Source organism: Strix aluco, chromosome 10, assembly GCF_031877795.1.
Source record: "Strix aluco isolate bStrAlu1 chromosome 10, bStrAlu1.hap1, whole genome shotgun sequence".
In the NCBI taxonomy this organism is placed as follows: Eukaryota; Metazoa; Chordata; class Aves; order Strigiformes; family Strigidae; genus Strix; species Strix aluco.
In genome coordinates this window covers 19,551,152-19,568,859 of record NC_133940.1, presented here as the reverse complement: position 1 = coordinate 19,568,859, position 17,708 = coordinate 19,551,152, and the positions used below count along the sequence as shown (strand labels likewise).

The 17,708-nt window shown below is 51.1% G+C and overlaps 1 protein-coding gene across 5 annotated transcripts in view; it reads right to left on the bottom strand.

Annotated features, from left to right (window-relative positions):
• DOCK11 (dedicator of cytokinesis 11) overlaps window positions 1-16,536 on the bottom strand; it is an 86,491-nt gene extending 69,955 nt beyond the window's left edge. For all 5 annotated transcript variants that reach the window (XM_074834675.1, XM_074834671.1, XM_074834673.1 and 2 more), the window contains exon 1: window positions 16,396-16,536. In XM_074834675.1, the coding sequence (XP_074690776.1) occupies window positions 16,396-16,497 (102 nt within the window). In that variant the 5' untranslated portion in view covers window positions 16,498-16,536. The remainder of the gene's footprint in view (window positions 1-16,395) is intronic.
• Window positions 16,537-17,708: the final 1,172 nt, after the last annotated feature.

The following is a 17,708-nucleotide window of genomic DNA, read 5'->3' as shown; positions in this document are numbered from 1 at the left end:
TCAGAAATGCAAGGCCAGCAGAACAACATCCCAGCATCTCTCTGATGAAGGACAGCACAGAACCTATGTGCAGTTAAGGCCCGTTTTACTAATGTAAGCGACGCCTGGTCCTGTGCAAGCCTCTGGGCAGAGCAATTTCTGCACAGCCTTTGGCCGAGCACCCACTCTGCCATGCTTCTGGCTGTCCATGAAGAAACTCCTACTCTTGGCTGGGGAAAATACACTTCCTGCCCCTGAGAGTTTTGCATTCAAAATGTCTCTTTTCCATGCTGCAGGAATCCGGCATGGATTAGCTCAGATATCTGAAACAGTTTCCTCTTAATCGCTCTCTGGAAACTTTGCTTCACTGCTTGCACAGTCCTGAAAGAAACCTCACAAGCTTCAGTGCTGTGTTAGCACCAGCAGAAGCACTGCAGCCATGGCGGGAGAAGCCCAGCAGATTACTGGTGGGAAGGACAAAGGTCACTGGGCAGAGAGCCCACGCTGGGTGCTAGAGTGGCTGGGTGCTGCTGCCCAGCTCCTGCGGGCACAGGGGATTTGGGGCATAGGGTGGCAAACGCTGCCAGCCCCAGTGCTGCCCGCTGCCAGCCTCACTGACATGGAGCGCCTCTTCCCCCTGCATCCAGGACCTGAGCTGCATGGGAACCTCGTAAAAAAAGGAAAGAGATCATCTGAAAAATAGGAGTCCCAAAAACCCAACATGTAGATGGAGAAAAGCAACTCATTTGCTCTCAGTCTTTCTCATGCTCTTTAAATGCTTAATTGAATTTGGTTAATCATCTGAAACACTGGACTTATTTCAGGATAACACTATGTGCTTCTGAAAATTTGCCAAACTTTGCAAATTAATGTGAATTAACAGGACATTCTCAAGCTGCTCTCCCATTTGCAGGTCTGGGGCCAAGTGTCCCCAAAGCTCAGCCACCCCACAAGACCAGGCAGGACCCTATAGACCAGGCATATGGCTCTCTGATGAGTTGCTCGATGTACTTTTTTTGCTGCTAATCACGGCAGCAGTCCCAGCAAAACTCAGCAGCATAAGCTGGTTAAAGCAGTGCCACGAGCCCGAGCACTGCTTACACCAACACCCTGTCTCACCTCACCCCGACAGCAGCTGTAATGGTAAATTAGATTCCCTCTAAGAGAATTTCATATCGCTATGGCATTAAATAGTGGCTTTGGGTATGCAGAACTCAGGCCTTCCGATTACACAGTATTTTTAGCCCTTTTTTACTTTGCAACATGGTCCTGAAACTGGGACTCTGTTTCTAAAGCTGTTCTTTATAAAAGTTGGGTTTTTGGTAACATTTCTTTTCTAGCTTTGACATCTCTGATGACCAGCAAGACAAAGTCCTGGTAGTGACCCTCGTGGGATTCGATGACAATTAACGGGTAAGGACTGAAAAGGATCCCACATCCTCGCATGAGAGGCTTCAAAATCTGTGAAGTACTGCCAACCAGAGAGATGCAAAAGCTCCTTAAAATAACTCACTACAGCCCTTCCACTCTTGTGGATTTAGTGATATCGGACAACACGTGTTGTGCAGGCTGGTGCTGTGATCTGTATCCCATGAGGCTGTGCTGAGTGCTGAGACCCAGGGAGGTCCAGGAGGCGAGGGATGCGCGCCTGCAGGGCTGCAGAGAGCTGTCACCCAGATGGACTTTGCAGCACCTACAGACAGGCATTTCTCCTCCGGAGCTCTCAGAAATGCAGTTCCTAGAGCTCTCCTTACCCAAGCTGTGTGATTTCCCTGTTTCAGCACACAGCAGCCCTCTGTCACCTGCAGCACGGCGTTATGCTGGCCGTGCTTGCACCCAGGCTGTCACAGGTCACAACAGGAACCACAGCAACGTCTCTAAAGTGAAGCCAAAAGATGTAGGTCAAGCTGTTTGCAAGCAAAGCAGCTGCTCATGAAAGGATGTGGCCTGTCCCCTGCCCACCATCGAGGAAACACAGACTCCTCCATCCATCCCAAACCATGCTGACTGCCCAGTGGGGACAGGCATGCCTGTGCCCCTGCAAACAGACCTGCAGAGTAAGGAGGGATCCATCACAAATATTTTTCACCCTTTGGCCCATCCTAGGCTGGAGGTAAAGCTTTAAACCCTGAAAATCAGATTTCAAAGTCTTAGTTTTTCTGACAAGCTTGGTTAAAGCACACACCTCCTGGCATCCAGGGCTGAGCCTCACACTGCCCGGTGCTGTCACAACAGCAGATGGCACCCACCAAAGTCATTAAGAAAGCAGAAGAAAAACTATTACACTAAAGTACTTAGAGTCTTAGAAACCACAAATTCCTCCAGGGGGAAAGCCAATATCCAAGAACAAAGAAATGCTGCCAGTCCAGCAACAAAATCAACCCATTTCTACAGGAAAAAACGTGCAGTGCTGCCAAAGCCATCCTGTTCTCAGGTATACATGCAGCAGCTATTCACCCAGGGCAGGCAGATGGGTGCATTGTGATGCTCCTTGGGTTTCTCCAACCGCTTGTGCAACAGCAGTGTGGGCAGGCTGGGGGTGAGCTGCCTTCTCCCATGGCCCCTGCGGCTGCAGCACCCTGAGCACACCCAGCAGCAGCTCCCAGCCCAAAGCACTGCAGCCCACTGCACTGGGATAAAAATCAAGACCCGTGGGAAAGACCTCATAGTGGAAAAACATAAACAGACACGATTTAAATCAAAAGATAACAGGAGAGCAGTGTGCTCTCCCAGATAAGCCCACACACCTCTTAAAAAAAACCTGGTTGAAGTCCCGCACATCAGCCCGTTCCCCAAACCAGGTTGTACTCTCTGTCCCTCTGCTTCTGCCCTGAGACTGCTGCTCCCTGAGCACGGGGCCATGTGGAGCACGAGGAATAGGGTTGTCTGCCATGCTTGAGTGCTTGAGCCCCTACCCAGGCTGGGTCGCGAGGTTCCACTTGGACAACAGCACAGGTGAAACAACAGCCTGTCTATTAAGAGTATTGACTCTTCACCAGCAAGCAAGTTGGCCAGCATTTCAACAGGAAATTCAATGGAATTACTTCAACAGAAGCATGCCCACAAACACCAACGCAAGACTCTGCCTTTGCCCAAGCGTGAGCACAAAGAGCCCAGCCAGCACAAGGAAAACCCCAAGTAAAGGTCCTCAGTGCCCTGCTTGTCCTGCTGCCCTCTGCCAGCCTGAGCACAAACTCCCCCTGGACAGAAACCACCAGAGCGAGTTTGAATGAAATGTTTTAGCAAGAGAATTACCCATTAACCATGAGGGGGGAATCTAAATAAGTCAGATTAAATTGTCTCCTTTCTGCACCCATTTGCAAATCTTAGAGAATTCCTTATATTTGCTTTATAAACAAGGGTTCACAATGACAGCTGGAAATATTCATGTGGGGAAGTACAGGAAAGGCTATTTCTATTTTAAACTTTTATTGCCTGAAAAACAGTAGCCACCTGTTTTCTAGTGTCCTGCATTTGTGTACCATACAAATGTGCCAATGTTTTTATTATATGTTTAACATTTTTCTGAGATCGTTTTCTTGCAGAATTACAACAGGTATGATCCAAGTGATGCAAATGTATGGAAAGTGAAAGAAAAATGTTTCACTCAAGGGTTTTTTTAAAACAGTGGCCAAAGGAAAACTGTCAGAAAGCTTTTGTATTTTCAGTCCTTCCAGGCTGGCTCTCATTTAAAATAACATCCAGAGAAGAAAATGGCAAACCGGGCTGGTTTGGCTCTGCTTTAACCCATTTGCTCATCCCTTTGCACTGACACGAGCCCCGCATCGGATGCCAGCGCACGTTTCCCATTGCACAACGGAAGCCAAGCCCAGAGCAACCCCCAGCACGAGCTGCACCGTGCCCGACTTTCGCTTCTCAGCAACGCTTCCTCCGTGCCTTCCACTGAAAAAACTTGCGGGTTCGGCAGCACCCGAGACATGGTGTTTTCTTACTTCCTCAGAGCTCAACCCAGTGCATGCATCCACCCTCACAAAGTAGCTAGAGAGACATAAGTGATCCGAATATTAAAAGTGATGGTTCTTTAGAGTAGCTAGAGAGAAGGACTACATGTACATATAAATACATTGTCTCCGATTGTACAACTGTTCCCCAAAATTTAGCAAGCATTTTACAGCCTCATCTGTTGCAACTCTGTAATGCATTTACACAGAAAGCCTAGCAAAGCCCGAGTTTTAAAATAAATCCCAAAGGGCCAAGTAGGTGAAATACACAGAAAATAGGCAATCTGAGGAATTGATTAAAAGCTAAAGGGGGGGAAAAAACAGAAGTGTACAACTACCCTTTGGACATACTAGTCATGGTCACATCACTTCTAAGACTAGCAACAGCCCGGGGCAAAGAAGAACCACTTCCCACCACAATGCACAATCTGGAAACATGAGGATACCTCGCAGACAGCGAAAAGAATTCCTCATTTTTCATTTTGTTCATGAAACCTGAAAGTACATGGGAGAATTTAAATGGTGCCTGGGAACTGAGAAAATTCACTTGGCAAACCATATGGGCACACAGAACTGAGGAATTTCTACCCATAAAAAACACTTTTCCGAAGCCAGCGTTTCAAAGATCTCAGGTCAGGGCTCTCTCAATTTGTGTGGTCTTTAAGAGCTTTTTTTTTTTTTTTTTTAATAGCACATTTGTGACTCTTCATTTTTTCTGCCCCCCGTTCCTGCACTGCTGTCTGATCCCATTTACATGCTCTAATTCAAGCTTTCAGGAAGGCCACAGAGCTTCATTTTAAAAAGCTGAGATTCACACATAATTCATCATTCCAGGAACCTGGGCATAAGAAAGAGCAATGGAAAGTGGGAAACCCTGAGCTTGGCTATCTAGTGCCTGAAACCACCATAACCCTGTGCAAAGCCAGAATAAAGTCTGTGCCCCAAAGGCTTTGCATTCAAAAACACAGTAGAGAGGGAAGAGGTGGAAACAGAAATGGGGGAGGAAGGGTGAACAGGGAGACAGTGTGAGTCAGCACACATGGCAGCAGTCACAACACGACACAGCCTTGCTGCTGCCAAGAGGTTTGTGGGCTTCTCAGCAAAGCCACATTTTGGGTGGAAATCAGAAAGGAGGCAATGAAGCAGCTCTCACCAGGTGACAGGGAGCTTGTGCCCATGAACCTGCTGCAAACCCACCACTCAGCTGGATGTAACAGCGGGGCCCAGGGCAGGATGTGCAGAGATGGGCTACGGTAAAACCACAAGGATGAAAAATAGTCAATAAAGCTGGGCACGGGCAGGCCAAAACTATTTTTACACTGGCCAGAGAGAAGGAAGTTTAAAAACACAAGAGGAATGCCCAGACAGGAATCCTGGCTGTGCTGAAGGCACAAAAATGCTGAGCTTGAGATCATGGGCGAAATGTCTGCACCTGCGACAGGGGAGAGAGAGAGAGAGACAGGCTGTAAGACGGACATACAAACACACTGAGCATTTTGTGAAATGCCAAGGGAGTAAAACTTCATGAGGAGGAGGAAGAGCGGGGGAAGCAGGGAGAGGGAAGGGTATCAGGAGCTGGTCCAAGGTAGTGCAGAGGCAGGTGGGCTGGGGGATGTGGGTTTTGCTCACCTGGGGATGAGGCTGTGCTGGAGGCCGGGGAGTGCAGAGGTGATGTCATGGGAAGCAGGGCTTGTGCAAAGGCTGGGGCTGTGTATCTGTGAGAGGTGGGAGACAGGGAGGCCAGGAGGCTCCAACTTGATGCTGCCAGGGCCCCAGCCTGCCCAGTGGGCACTGCCTGCTGCAGGGCAGCTCATCCAGCACCCCACTCCCTGCTCACCCAAATCCTGCATCCCAGAGTGGAGCTGGCAGCGCTGCCTTGTGTGGATGCTCACAGCACATGGATGCACGTGGATGCTCTGTGGCCCAGAGCAGAAAGAAGAAAGCAGGACACAGGCTTGCACGGGCCGGACCAACACACAGGAGCAGATCTGTGGCATGCCAGCCCTCCGAGGGCTCTCCACTCCCAGCTGGCAAACAGATTTTCCCTTGGGCAGTGTGGGCTCTCCAAGGAATTGTTAGGTGATGCCTTCAGCAGGATACCCCAGCATGTCCTTTTTCCTCTGCAGTACTCATCCTATATACTCGAAATAAATGTTTCCCCAGCTGTGGTCCAGGCAAGCACTCTCCCTTCCCCAGTCCCCAGCACCCCTACAGCAAGCTGCAGGACTCTCTTTGTCTCTTTTACACCCAGAAATGGGTACATGGGGCAAAGGGAGCCCAGCGGCTGGACAGCAGGGAGACACAGCTGCAAGTGCATCATTTCCAGGGGGTCTGGGTGAGAGTCCCCGCGCTCCCATCTCCATCCAGGAGTTATGTGCCAGTCTGGGCCACACTCCAGCTCTGAAACCCAGTGCAGACAGCACAAGGCTGCTGTACCCCTCTCTCCCCCTGCTCCATGTTAAATGGAGATGGCTGCATCTGACAGGAGCTTTCAGAGAAATAAAAAGCCATGTGGTGCAGAAGGGGAGGATGGGTGCACAGTCCTGGCACCCTCAAGAAAACATTTGCAGTGGAAATGACTCATGCTTTCCATCCCAAAGCGTGGAGCAAAAGCCTGCCCCCTCTCCTGCGCTTCCCTCCACCCTGCTCAAGTCCTCTGCAAAAACATCTCACCGACCCACACCTCTCTCCTGCATCAATGGCCCCGGGTGGCAGCAGAACCTTATCTGAGCACTACAAAGGGCTGACTGGGTTCTGGGTATTTTGTAACTTGGCTGTCTCTTTTTTCAATGTAATGCCCAATTTTCTAGGGACAAAGCAAGTGTTTGCAGTTATCAGCACTGTCTCTGAAACACTCTGAGACCACTGAGAGTGGCATAGCATCAGTGCAAGACATCAGCTTGGAGAAGGCTTGAAGAAGCAGTCAAAAAGTTGATGTCAGTGTAGACATACAAACATTCACCTGTCGTTATTGGGCCTGGCAAATAAAACTAATTCAGGCCTTGAAATGTCTTCAAATCGACTTAGAAATTACAGCAAGTCAGGATTATCAGTGTATGTCTCTTCATTTCCCTTCCACTTATTCAGAAGTAGATTCCACACTTCTCAGCCTTTCGCAGATCACATTAGTTCTGCAGCCACAAAGGCCAGGAAGGCTGTTTTTTTCTGAAAGCTTGAGATTCTTGCATAATCACTTAAGCAAAGGAAACAGCCGTCAGAAAGAAGCTTCTCATTGCAACGAAGCAGCAAGAGTTCACAGCCAACCTGTGAGTGGCCCAGGCTGCGAGGCAGTGCTGCTGCTCCAGCCCGCATGCACTTCACCTTCACACATCACCTCGGAAAATGATGCCCTGAACAAGTGCAGAGACAATAGGAAAAGCACCATCAGAGGCGACGGGTAGCTGGGGGCATGGCCCATCTTTGGCATAAGTACACGCTTGAGGTGACCCAGCGTCGCTCCTGCACAGGACAGTGATTAGAGCAAGCATCTGAGATTGCTTTCAGTACCCTTGTCCCCTGTGCCCTGACCTTCCTCAGGATCATCGAGTGCTTCTGTGTGAGAGACACCAGTGACAGCTCAGTACAGACTGTCACGGCATCTCCAGTCCCCAGACACAACACCTGAAGTCCCGCATGTCCCTGCCTGCACAGGTACATCCTGGCTCAAATCCAGCCCTTCTGTACCGGGACCAGAGGGAGGGATCAGCGTAGCTCTACATCAGTGGAGCTGCACCTGCATCCAGCTGAGCATCTGCCGCAGAGCATCAGAGATATGAAAAGATGGCACAGCTTTGATTCTTTCTTGATTTTTTTCTCCTCTGAAAATAATAGCGTTAATAGAAATTGGCAAAAGGGTACTGGTTTCTATGGGACAGATGAATTTCTGCCAGATATGACTTCTCAAAACATTCTGTAAGCACAGGCATGCTAAAAAAGGAAAATAGTAATTTGAATGACAATAATACATGTTATTTATGTAAGTTCTTAACTGGAGCATCCCAAAGTGCTTTTCAGATGTCACTGGTATTTCATCATTTATTTATGTAGTATCAGTTTTATATTTAGCATCCAGTTCCAGAATAGCCAGCTTCAGAACATCTTAAAGCAATTAATTGCACATCAGCAGGACCCCTCCCTTTCCTGCCTGCTCTTAAAAACTCTTGTTTTTCACTCCAGAAACCACTTGTGCAGGGTCAAGCCAACCACGCAGCCACTCCCCGAGGGCGAGCAGGCAAAATGCTCCTTGGCTTTGCTGCGGCACAAACCGAGCCAGGCAACGGTGAAGCGACTTGCCCGAGCCCGTACAGCAACACCAGGAAAAAACAGAGTGGCAAGTCGCAAGACAGTTTTGGGTTGCCTCAGCGATCACTGCCGGCAGTGAAGTCAAACCCCAGAGGTGTCAGTGTGATTTAAGCAGCTCAGGAAGTTGTCTGTCTCAGCCCCCATCTATGCTCTTGTCTTCCGGCTGCAGGCATCGGATGCAGGTGCAGATGGCTGCAGTGGCTGCAAAGTTGAACTCTTTTCTGCCCAGCAAACGCAGGAGGGCCTGTGGACAGGCTCTGCAACGCTTCAACCCACCCACAGGCAAAATGCTGTTGTTGACAGAAGCACCTCAAAGCTTCCCCCAGATGAGGACATAGATACAAGCTCCAGCATTATGCAAAGTGACAAGGGTGTGTTTAGGGCTCCCCAGGCACAGAGGAGAAGGCAGAACTGCAAGGGAAACTTGTCCGAGTCCAGTGCAACTGCCCTGGAGCCCCAAAATGCTATGGAAAGTGGCTGTCTGTTGGCAGCTGGGTTTGCCTCCCTGAAAACCAGCTTTGTTTCAGCCCACCCCAGCCAGTACCATCATCTCCCTCCAAGAGATGGAGCCTCCTTTCTCCTCCACTGACTGTGCCTTTCCTACCTGCCCCTACCATAAACCCAGCCCTGGCCAAGCCTCTCATCTCCCTGTGCCCCTCCACCCCTTTCCAGCTGGCACACACTTCCCTCGAGTCCCCGCTCCAGCTAACACTGTGCCTCCCAGGGCCGAGATGCAGAGCCGGAGGCTTGGCAGGCTGGCAGAGCCCTGGCAGGCGTGGAGCCAGCTGCCATCCTGAGCCATGGCTTCCTCCAGACCTGCTGGGAGATGTGCCCTGCTCTGCACACACACTGCAGTGCAGCCCCAACCCACAGACCACGCTCCTGATCACTGCTGAAATACAGGTTTTTTTATATATATATATATATGGCCGTTACAGAGAGCAACGTATGGCCCTTTGACATGACCAGGTCCTAATGCTGCACAGGTGAGATGTCATCTTTCTAGCTGCACCCACGCAGTGTCCCTGCTCAGGGGACAGAGGGGACCGGCTGCAGTGGGGATGTCACCCAGCATGCAGCCAGGAACAGGAAGGATGAGGGAGCAGGGAGTGCTCTGGATTCACACAGGCAGGGTCTCCTTCCAGCCGCAACCACTCCCCAGGGACAGTCTCGTGGCAGGAGATATTAATAGGGGAGAGAAAAAATTGCATTTCAGCAAGAAAGGAGAGATGGGTGAGAAAGGGGTCAGGAACAAGCAGACCTGACCCCATTAGAGAAGCAGCGGGAGGCAGGGAGAAGCTGTAAAGATAAGTCAGAGCTGTGCTGAAGGAAAGAGGAGCCAGCAAGGGAGAGCTTTGATTTGTACTGTTTAAGGGAATGAAAGAGATGGAGGGAGTTGGTGGCAGGGAAACATACTCCAGCATTTCTAAGATGACAGCAATAGCCACAAAGGCATATGAAACTACTCTTTTCCTCCTCAGACAGAATAGGAGTGAGGAGGCCAATTAACCAGGAAAGCTAAAGCATACGTGTGCCCCAAGCCTGGCTGCTGTTCAGCTGCTGTGTGTGACCGTGACTTGCATTCTTGGGCCATAGAAATGTCAAAAGCTTTGTGTAATTTTGCATCATTAGAGATAATAAACCAGCATGCAAAGGGCTAAGTGAAATGCTATAAGAGCCACCAAGCTGCATATATAAAAGGATGCTACAGTATACACTACAGCAGGTGTCCGGGTTCAAATGCTCCTGGTTCTGGGGGGAGATCTCTGCAAATATCTCCAGATACCAGAAGAGGATGAAAGAAAGCCCGAGAGCCATCGCCTCATTGGATTCTGAGTGCACCAAATCCCCAACCGCATTGCTGGCATTAGCTGCAGGCACCACCACCAACCATCTGTTCCAGGCATTTCACTGCATTGACAGTGGCAGGTCGGGGCAGATGCTGTCAATGCAGGGACACCTGCATTTTCATGACATTGTCCCTGGCACAGAACAAACCACTCTCAGCCTTGCCCAGCAACCATAAGGGCTGGATGCTTTGCTGTCTTCCTAGAGCTTTCCTATAATGGGCAGGAGGACACATATATTTAAATGATGCCTTGGGAAGGATAAGATTTAGTGCCAATCAAAAGCCTGTCGTAGCCTCCAAAAACCTCAAGAAATGGATGCACTGACTACAGCTCATCCTGCAGTACCTATTCCTCAGCACACAGGCATGTGTGGGGGAGCAAGGTACTGCTTCATCTCTTCTGGACAGGGTATTGGTAGGAGACATGCTGGAGATTTGTTAAGTGGCCCCAAATAGCTGCACAGTGTACTTGGGGCCTTGTTCCTCTCCGTAAAACAGTGCCCTTCATCCACAACAACCAGTGTGTGCTCAGGCAGGAGCACACCAGGCCATTTCCATGGCACGCGCTGCCCAGAGCCACACCACGGCACTCGGCCAGCACTGAGCTAAATTCAGCCCCTTACAGCACACAAGTCCCAGTTCAGGAAAGCATGTGATTAATTTTAAGAATGTGTTTAAGTGTTTTCTTGAATAAGCCCCTGTAAGCAATAATCTCTCCGTAAGCACTTCCACAGAAGTCACCCGAGCGAGCTGCGGTGGCCAACTCCGGAGGCACCCCGCCGCAGCGGGCAGAACCTGCCCTGGCTGAACCGACAGCAAAACTCCCACCCACTTACGCAGGGGCAGAATTTCCTCCCATGTCTCATATACGTCTCTTTTTCTATGTAAATTATGCAAACACAGCATACTGACTACACCCGAGGGGGAACATGCATATATTCTGTGTCTCTCTTGAGTACAAAGATCACTACAAACGCTGCATATAAACAGTCTTCACATTGATCAAAGTGAATTTAGCTTATTAAAAGAGGATTCTATGCAGAAAGCTGATTTCCTCTGCATGAGTATAAATTCAGACACTAATAATATGGTTTAAGCTGAAGAAAAACCCACAGAAAGAACAAAATGCCTTTTTGCCTCCAGTCAAAACCTTCTTAATATCACCGTTAAAGAGCTTTTTATCTCCTTTTTGAGTCTGCCTGAAACTGAGCCACCCTTACAAGCCCAGCCCAGCCAGGATCAAACAAAACCCATCTTTTCTGGCATGCTGCCCACGATCTCACGGTGAGGTTTCAGGGAACATATCCCACAGCACCACGTAACAGGGCAGAGCAGACACTCGGTTTGAATATCTCTGTAGGGCAAGAATCAATGCAGTTGTTTGTGAGCAGAGGTTCTCCCACACTGCAATCGCTGGGTGTTCATTTGCTGGCAGATGTGTGCCTGGGTGCCACCAAGCTGCGCCTTGGGGTGCCCAGGGATGCACCACTGGGCTGGCTGACACTCACTGTGGGCAAATCCTCTGCAGCTGCTTCTTCACAGATAAGATGCTTGGGGTCTGCATCCTTTGTAAATCTCTGTGGCGAAGCAGTAAATGTATCTTCAGTTAATCTGTATAGAAATGATCTAAAGAAAATCAGAGTAATTGTGGGAGACTTAAAATTGCCACCAGATGACTAGTTTTGGCAGCGCTGTAGGAAAATGGATTGTCTGGGTTTTGTCAAGTGCTTGCTCCTCTGATTTCACGCCTCCCGTACATTTTATTTCTCTGTCACGACACCGAGAACGACACCTTTGGAAAACTTGCAAGTGGCTTGAGACACAGCCCTCTCCTCCTGGGAGCCCTGCCACTGCTGAGCACATCTCTCCCAAAGAGAGGGGAGGCACAGGGAGGCTCTGCTCAGCCTTGGCCTTACATCCACACAGGGAAACAAGTGACCACAGGCAGCTGATTCAGACCCTGAGGCAGAAGGTAGAGCCTTTGTTATTTTCCTGGCAGTGCCACAAGGCCCAAGATTACAGATCTCATTCACAGGCATGTGTGCTCTTAAACTGCTCAACTTTACAATGGCCCACAAGGCTTTCGGGGGAAAGCAACGATGGGATGAAGGAGAGGGGCACAGGCACCTCCATCAGACCAGGTCGCACACCAGAGCACGTGTGTGCATCCCTCTGGCAAGGCCTGCGCCCCGTCCTGCAACGCTCCCACGGCTGCCCAGGTCCTGCGTCGGCCAGCGCCTCGGTGCAGGTTTCTCCTGCCTTGCTGCACAACTTTCCCATTAATACTCAGCAACATCCTGAGTGTGGAGAGAATGGGAGGAGGGAGATTGCACTGCAGGTCTGAGCCAAAATCACCCATGTCTATCCACTGCCAAAGGTCCCTGGCTGCTCTCCTTGAGGTCTAGCCTAGATGTCTCTCCCAGGTATCATCAGCACTTTGTACTCTGGCTCCGAAGTTCCATTTCTAACACAGTGTTTTACTGTTGGGGCCCCAAGGTTTAAGCTGCATGTAAATCTCTTGGTTAAGAATGGTTTAAGTTATCACACTTGGGCTTTGACTGTTCCGCTCTTTAACCTAGTCTTAAAATTTTCCTTCATCTTTTAGCATGCCACTTATCCCACCTGCCAACTTAATGCTTTTACTAGATTTGTCTGTTTATTTAAACAGTGACCTTCTTCGTCAGTTATTCTGCCAAAACTCCATCCATGAGTTATAATCAGCAGCACACATCAGGGACCATTCAAAGCTGAAATTGATACAATCTGCCCTACAGCTTTGCAAAGAAAAGTGCACAGAGAGAACCAGGGTTCCCACACACCCTGGCTGCCTGCAGCACCCTTGGCGCTTCCAACTCCGCTCCACAGGGCTGTGCGTACTTTCAAGGGATTCCCGCTGAACTCTTCTTCATCACCAGGGCCTCCCTTGCACGGGCTGCCCATGAACGTGATGCAAGGCCAGAACGAGAGCCGGGACACTGGCAACATCAGTGCAGTAAGAGGAAACAGAAGAGCCCCAAATGAAAGCTGCACTTCATCCTTCCTCATCCATGGGGCCCAAAGTGCCACTGAGCTCCCCACCACAGCCTACACTTACTTTCGCTGGTACAGCTCTGGATTAGGGCTCCGCTTATACCGTGACAGGAAGAGCACTGACTGCATCCTAGCAGCTGGTCCTAAGGGCAGTGCGTGGGACACGGGTACCATAGGACACCCCAGTGCTTCTCTTTCACAAGCACAAAGGAGCAAAGCCCTGCCAGAAGTCACCAACCAAATCTCACCAACTTCACTCCAGCTTTGCAAACCAAAGAGAAGCAGAAATATTCTCCTGGTGCTAGAGAAGCCTAAGTGGAAAACCAAGAACAGAAGTAAGACTACATGAGCTTCACTGCACCTGCAGGACAGCAGTTTTGGGGCTGCATCATCCCAGACATCACGTTTGCTCGGGCTGGCCGTGCAGGAGCACAGCGCTCCTGGCTGGAGATGCACCTCCTTTAATGCACAAATTATGGCTCCATACAAGCTGACCACTTCAATGACGTTAAAAGCTTTCCTCACCGAGACATTTTCATTTACTAGTATTTCATTCACTGACTACAAATGGCTTCTTACTCCAGACAGTTCCTTGTCTTGAGGGAGTGCCTTGAATGCCCAAAATGCCGAGCTCAATCTACACATTGAAAGAGCCCTGTAGTGCCCACTCTTCCTGCAGATGAAGTTGCGTGCTCTGCTACCCACAGCATTAGCTCTGGTCCCCACCCCGTCATCTCATCCATGCTCACCATCACAGATCCCCATGGTTTCAGCTATGATCACCCCAAGGCAAGCGGACAGCCAAAGTACCTTACAGGATCACTGAGGGACAGGCAGGGTGTCTCCAGGGGCTCCGGGAGTATTAAACTATTCACGTGCTTTTACTGACTTAACATCACCTGCTGTGTCCAGGCTGCAGGAAGGGAATGGGATCCTGCCAAGCAAGGTCCCTAGGGCGACTCCAGTCTGCTTCAGACTGACAGAAAGCCCCAGCTCCTGACACCCCGGGACACACCGCAGCACACGCTGCCAACCTGCTCCATCTCCTTACCAAGCACCAGCCCCTGCTCCCCACACACCCATCAACCACCCCCTGCCTCCCAGAGGCACGGGTGAGCTCGGCAGTGCTGGGTGAGCTCGGCAGTGCCGGGGGATGAGGCAGAGGTGGGACTGCAGCCTGCTGGCACACAGCTGATGCCGGGGCCTTCGGTCTCCCCATGGCAAGGAAGGGGCAGACAGGTGGGGGATGTGCTCACGCCGCGCTTTGCAGCTGCCCAGCTCATCAGCACCAAGGTTGAGCCTTGTCTTGGGAGCAGGATCAGAAACTATGGCTTTTCAGTCTCCCTCTCTCTCCACTACTCCCCACCATGAGTCCCCGGGATGCCCTCTCCACCCTCCCGACAGCCAGCACACCAGCAGGTAGACATCCCTTCCTCGCAAGGACGATGACCTGGGAGATGGGGAGGAATCACCTTTTTCTTGGAGCAATCTGGAAAGCATAAACCTCATTCTTAACCACTGAGGGCTGTCAAAATGCCATCTGAGACAGTCCTGTAAGCTTATGCCACCTCCCTCCCCGCTCCCTGAACACTGCAGCGTCTTATGGCTCTTCCCAGTGATGCAGAAGTGCTGGGATTCATCCCTGGCTGCTGAACTGTCAAAAGCAGGAAACTCTGCCAAGACCTAGGAACCACAGACACCTGCCCTCACCCTCCTCCGGCGCTTGGCTACAAACACACCAAGCAGCACAGCAGCTCTGGGGGATTTGCTTGTCAGAAAGAGAGAGAAGTTGGCAGGGACAGTGTGGGCAATGAAACCCTACAGAGGATCAGAAAGAGAGCGGCTGCTGAAGGATGCTGGACTCTGCCGGCTCCTTTGGGCTGCTGTCAAGGTTTTATTTATTTTCATCTGCAGTCCCACCCATCCCTTTCCTTTCTGATAGAAGACACCTGGCACAGGCACCAAGTAACCATTTGCCTGTAGGATACCAAAGCTCTTCAGGTCCTGTACAATTTCATTTTTAATGAGGGGTTCCATCAGCTTATACAAAGCATTTATCCCTACGTATTGTTGATGAAAGAGGGAAAGCAAATCACATGGGAGCCCGTAAGGATCTCTGAACAATTGCTCATAGGAAGCAATAGCCACAGCACTAGGCAATCAGACTGGATTATCACCATGGCTTTTTTCAGCTTTAGAAACCAGTGAATTTACATGAAAACTCTGTTTTTAAAAAATTGTTTAAACCCCTCCATTTGTTTAACAACACATGCCATTTATTTTGATAGTAGAGAACTAACGAGAATTATTCACTGAACTTGTGCTGCACTTTCTGCGTATCCCATTGACTAACCTTCCATCAAAGTCAAGGTCAAAGTTGATTACATGCTAGTGTAATTCAATGAGCAACAGGGAAATTACATCCAACAAAGCCCAGGGAAGCGCTGAACCGACCCCAGCACCCACCCAGGGTACGGCAGCTAACGTCTGCACAGCTGTGAGCACAACAAAGACAACCTGCTGCAGCATCCCACACGCAGGGATGAAACGCATCGGATAAAGCACACGACTTTCAGCCCAGACAATTGAGCGGGATTCCCGGGATACATCGGACTCCGGCTTACGCCCATGCCTCTCTCTCTCGCTCTCCTTGCCAGGCCGTGCCCTTCAGTCCTGCCCTATTTATTTGCCAGTTTTACGCTGCCTGCGCCCTACGCAGGGTGAGCTCCGTTACCTGTTTGCTCAGTGCCCTGCACAGACAAACGCTCCTTAATTCCCGCTCCCACCGCACCGGCACGAACTAACCCCGGGCGGTAGAAGTGCCGGTTCCCCCCACCCTCACATCTCTGAGCTGCGCTCAGGGGACGGCAGGTGGCAAGTGAGGTGCCAGGCGGGACGGCGTGACACAACACCTACGGAGGGGAACCCAGGGAGGGGATTCTGCCCCTGCCCTTCCCCACCGCCTGCCTTGCTCAGCCGCGCCCTGCCCATCCCTCGCCCAGCGCCTCCCAGCCCCTGCCCAGCCGCTGCCCGCGCACCCCCTGCCCTGCCCTGCCCAGCCCCGACCCGGCTCTGCCCCTTCTCCAGCCCCTTCCTCTTCCTCCTCCCCCGCTCCGCGCATCCCCTGCCCGACTCTACCCCCTCCCCAGCCGCTGCCCGCCCAGCGCCGGTGCCGCCGCTCCCGCCGCCCGGGAGCTGCCCAGGGTACCGCCGGGCCGGGCCGGGCCAGGCGGGGCTCCCGAGCCGAGCTGAGCCGAGCCAAGCCGCGCTCACCAGGACGAAGGAGCTGCGCACCGCCTCCGAGACGCTCTGCCGCAGCTCGGCGGCCGTGCCCGGCTTGCTGAGCCGCTTCGTGAACTTCCTCACTTCCGACATGGCGACATGGTCCGCAACCACCGCCGCGGGGCCGCGGGCTGCTGCCTCCCTCCTCCCTCCCACCCTCCCTCGCTGCCGGCGGGCGGGGCCGGGCCGGGCGGAGCCGCTGGGCGGGGATGGGGAGGGCCCCTGCTCGGCCCGCCCCGACCCCCGGGCCGGCCCCGCTTTGTCCCCGCCGCAAGTGCCGCGCCGGGCCTGGCTGCCCCCAGCCCCCGGGCCGGTGCGATGCTGCAGGGGTGCGGCCATGGTGGAGCCCCAGGGGTGCGGCAGCAGGTCGCCCAGCAAGGGCAGGCTGGTGCGGGGGCTCCCCCGAAGCGGTTACCGGACGCTTGTAACAACACTACCCCGAGGGCGCTCGGTGCCAAAGGGGTCTCCGTGCAGCTCTGCCCAAGGTGTGTCCCCGCTGTGTTCCTGTAAAGCTAAACTGGATCCAGGACTAGATGTCATCACCGAGCATCTCCAACCTCCAGGCTTTGCTACAGCAAAGTGCTTTGACTATAGAGGCCGTGAGCCCCTGTGCAAGGAGGGATGTGGAAGGAAGGTTCCTTAGGACTGAATTCCTAGCCCTTGTTACCTGGTCATTGTGCACTGCTTTTCAGGATGGTGATTTTGAAATGGTAACGGCTAGAAAGAGCCGCCAATCCTTCAAGTTTTGTACATAAAGTCTTTTAAATCTTTTTACTTATTTTACCGTGTGCTGTGTCTTCAGCACAAGATACTGAATTGACTAGAGTTGCCATGTAGTCATACCCTTGAGGAATTTACACGTATTGTGCCATGTGACTTATTAAATACTATCTACAAGGAGCTCATTGGAATTATAGGCATGCCGTAAGTCACACAACATATAGAGAAATCGTTTTGATGATGAGAGCCAATGTGTAGGGGGTAATGAATACAGCTATTATTATCCAAACCATTCAATATGTTATTTGTGACTTCTAAAGCATGCAAGCCAGTTATTGTTCTGCTTTTTAGCAGTTCACTGTAGGGGCAGCAGACACCATTTCATATTAAAGATTGCTCTGATTTTATACACCAGAGGCAAAACAAATCTAAGGGTTTATTTTTAATTATCAAATATCTATTAGATGAGGGACAGAAAAAGAGTTTATAAGCCAGAGAATTATCATTTTCACAAACACAAAGCTTTTCCAAATCTGTCTAAATTAAGAAGCAAAAACCCATTGTGACGCACAATTCCAGCTGCA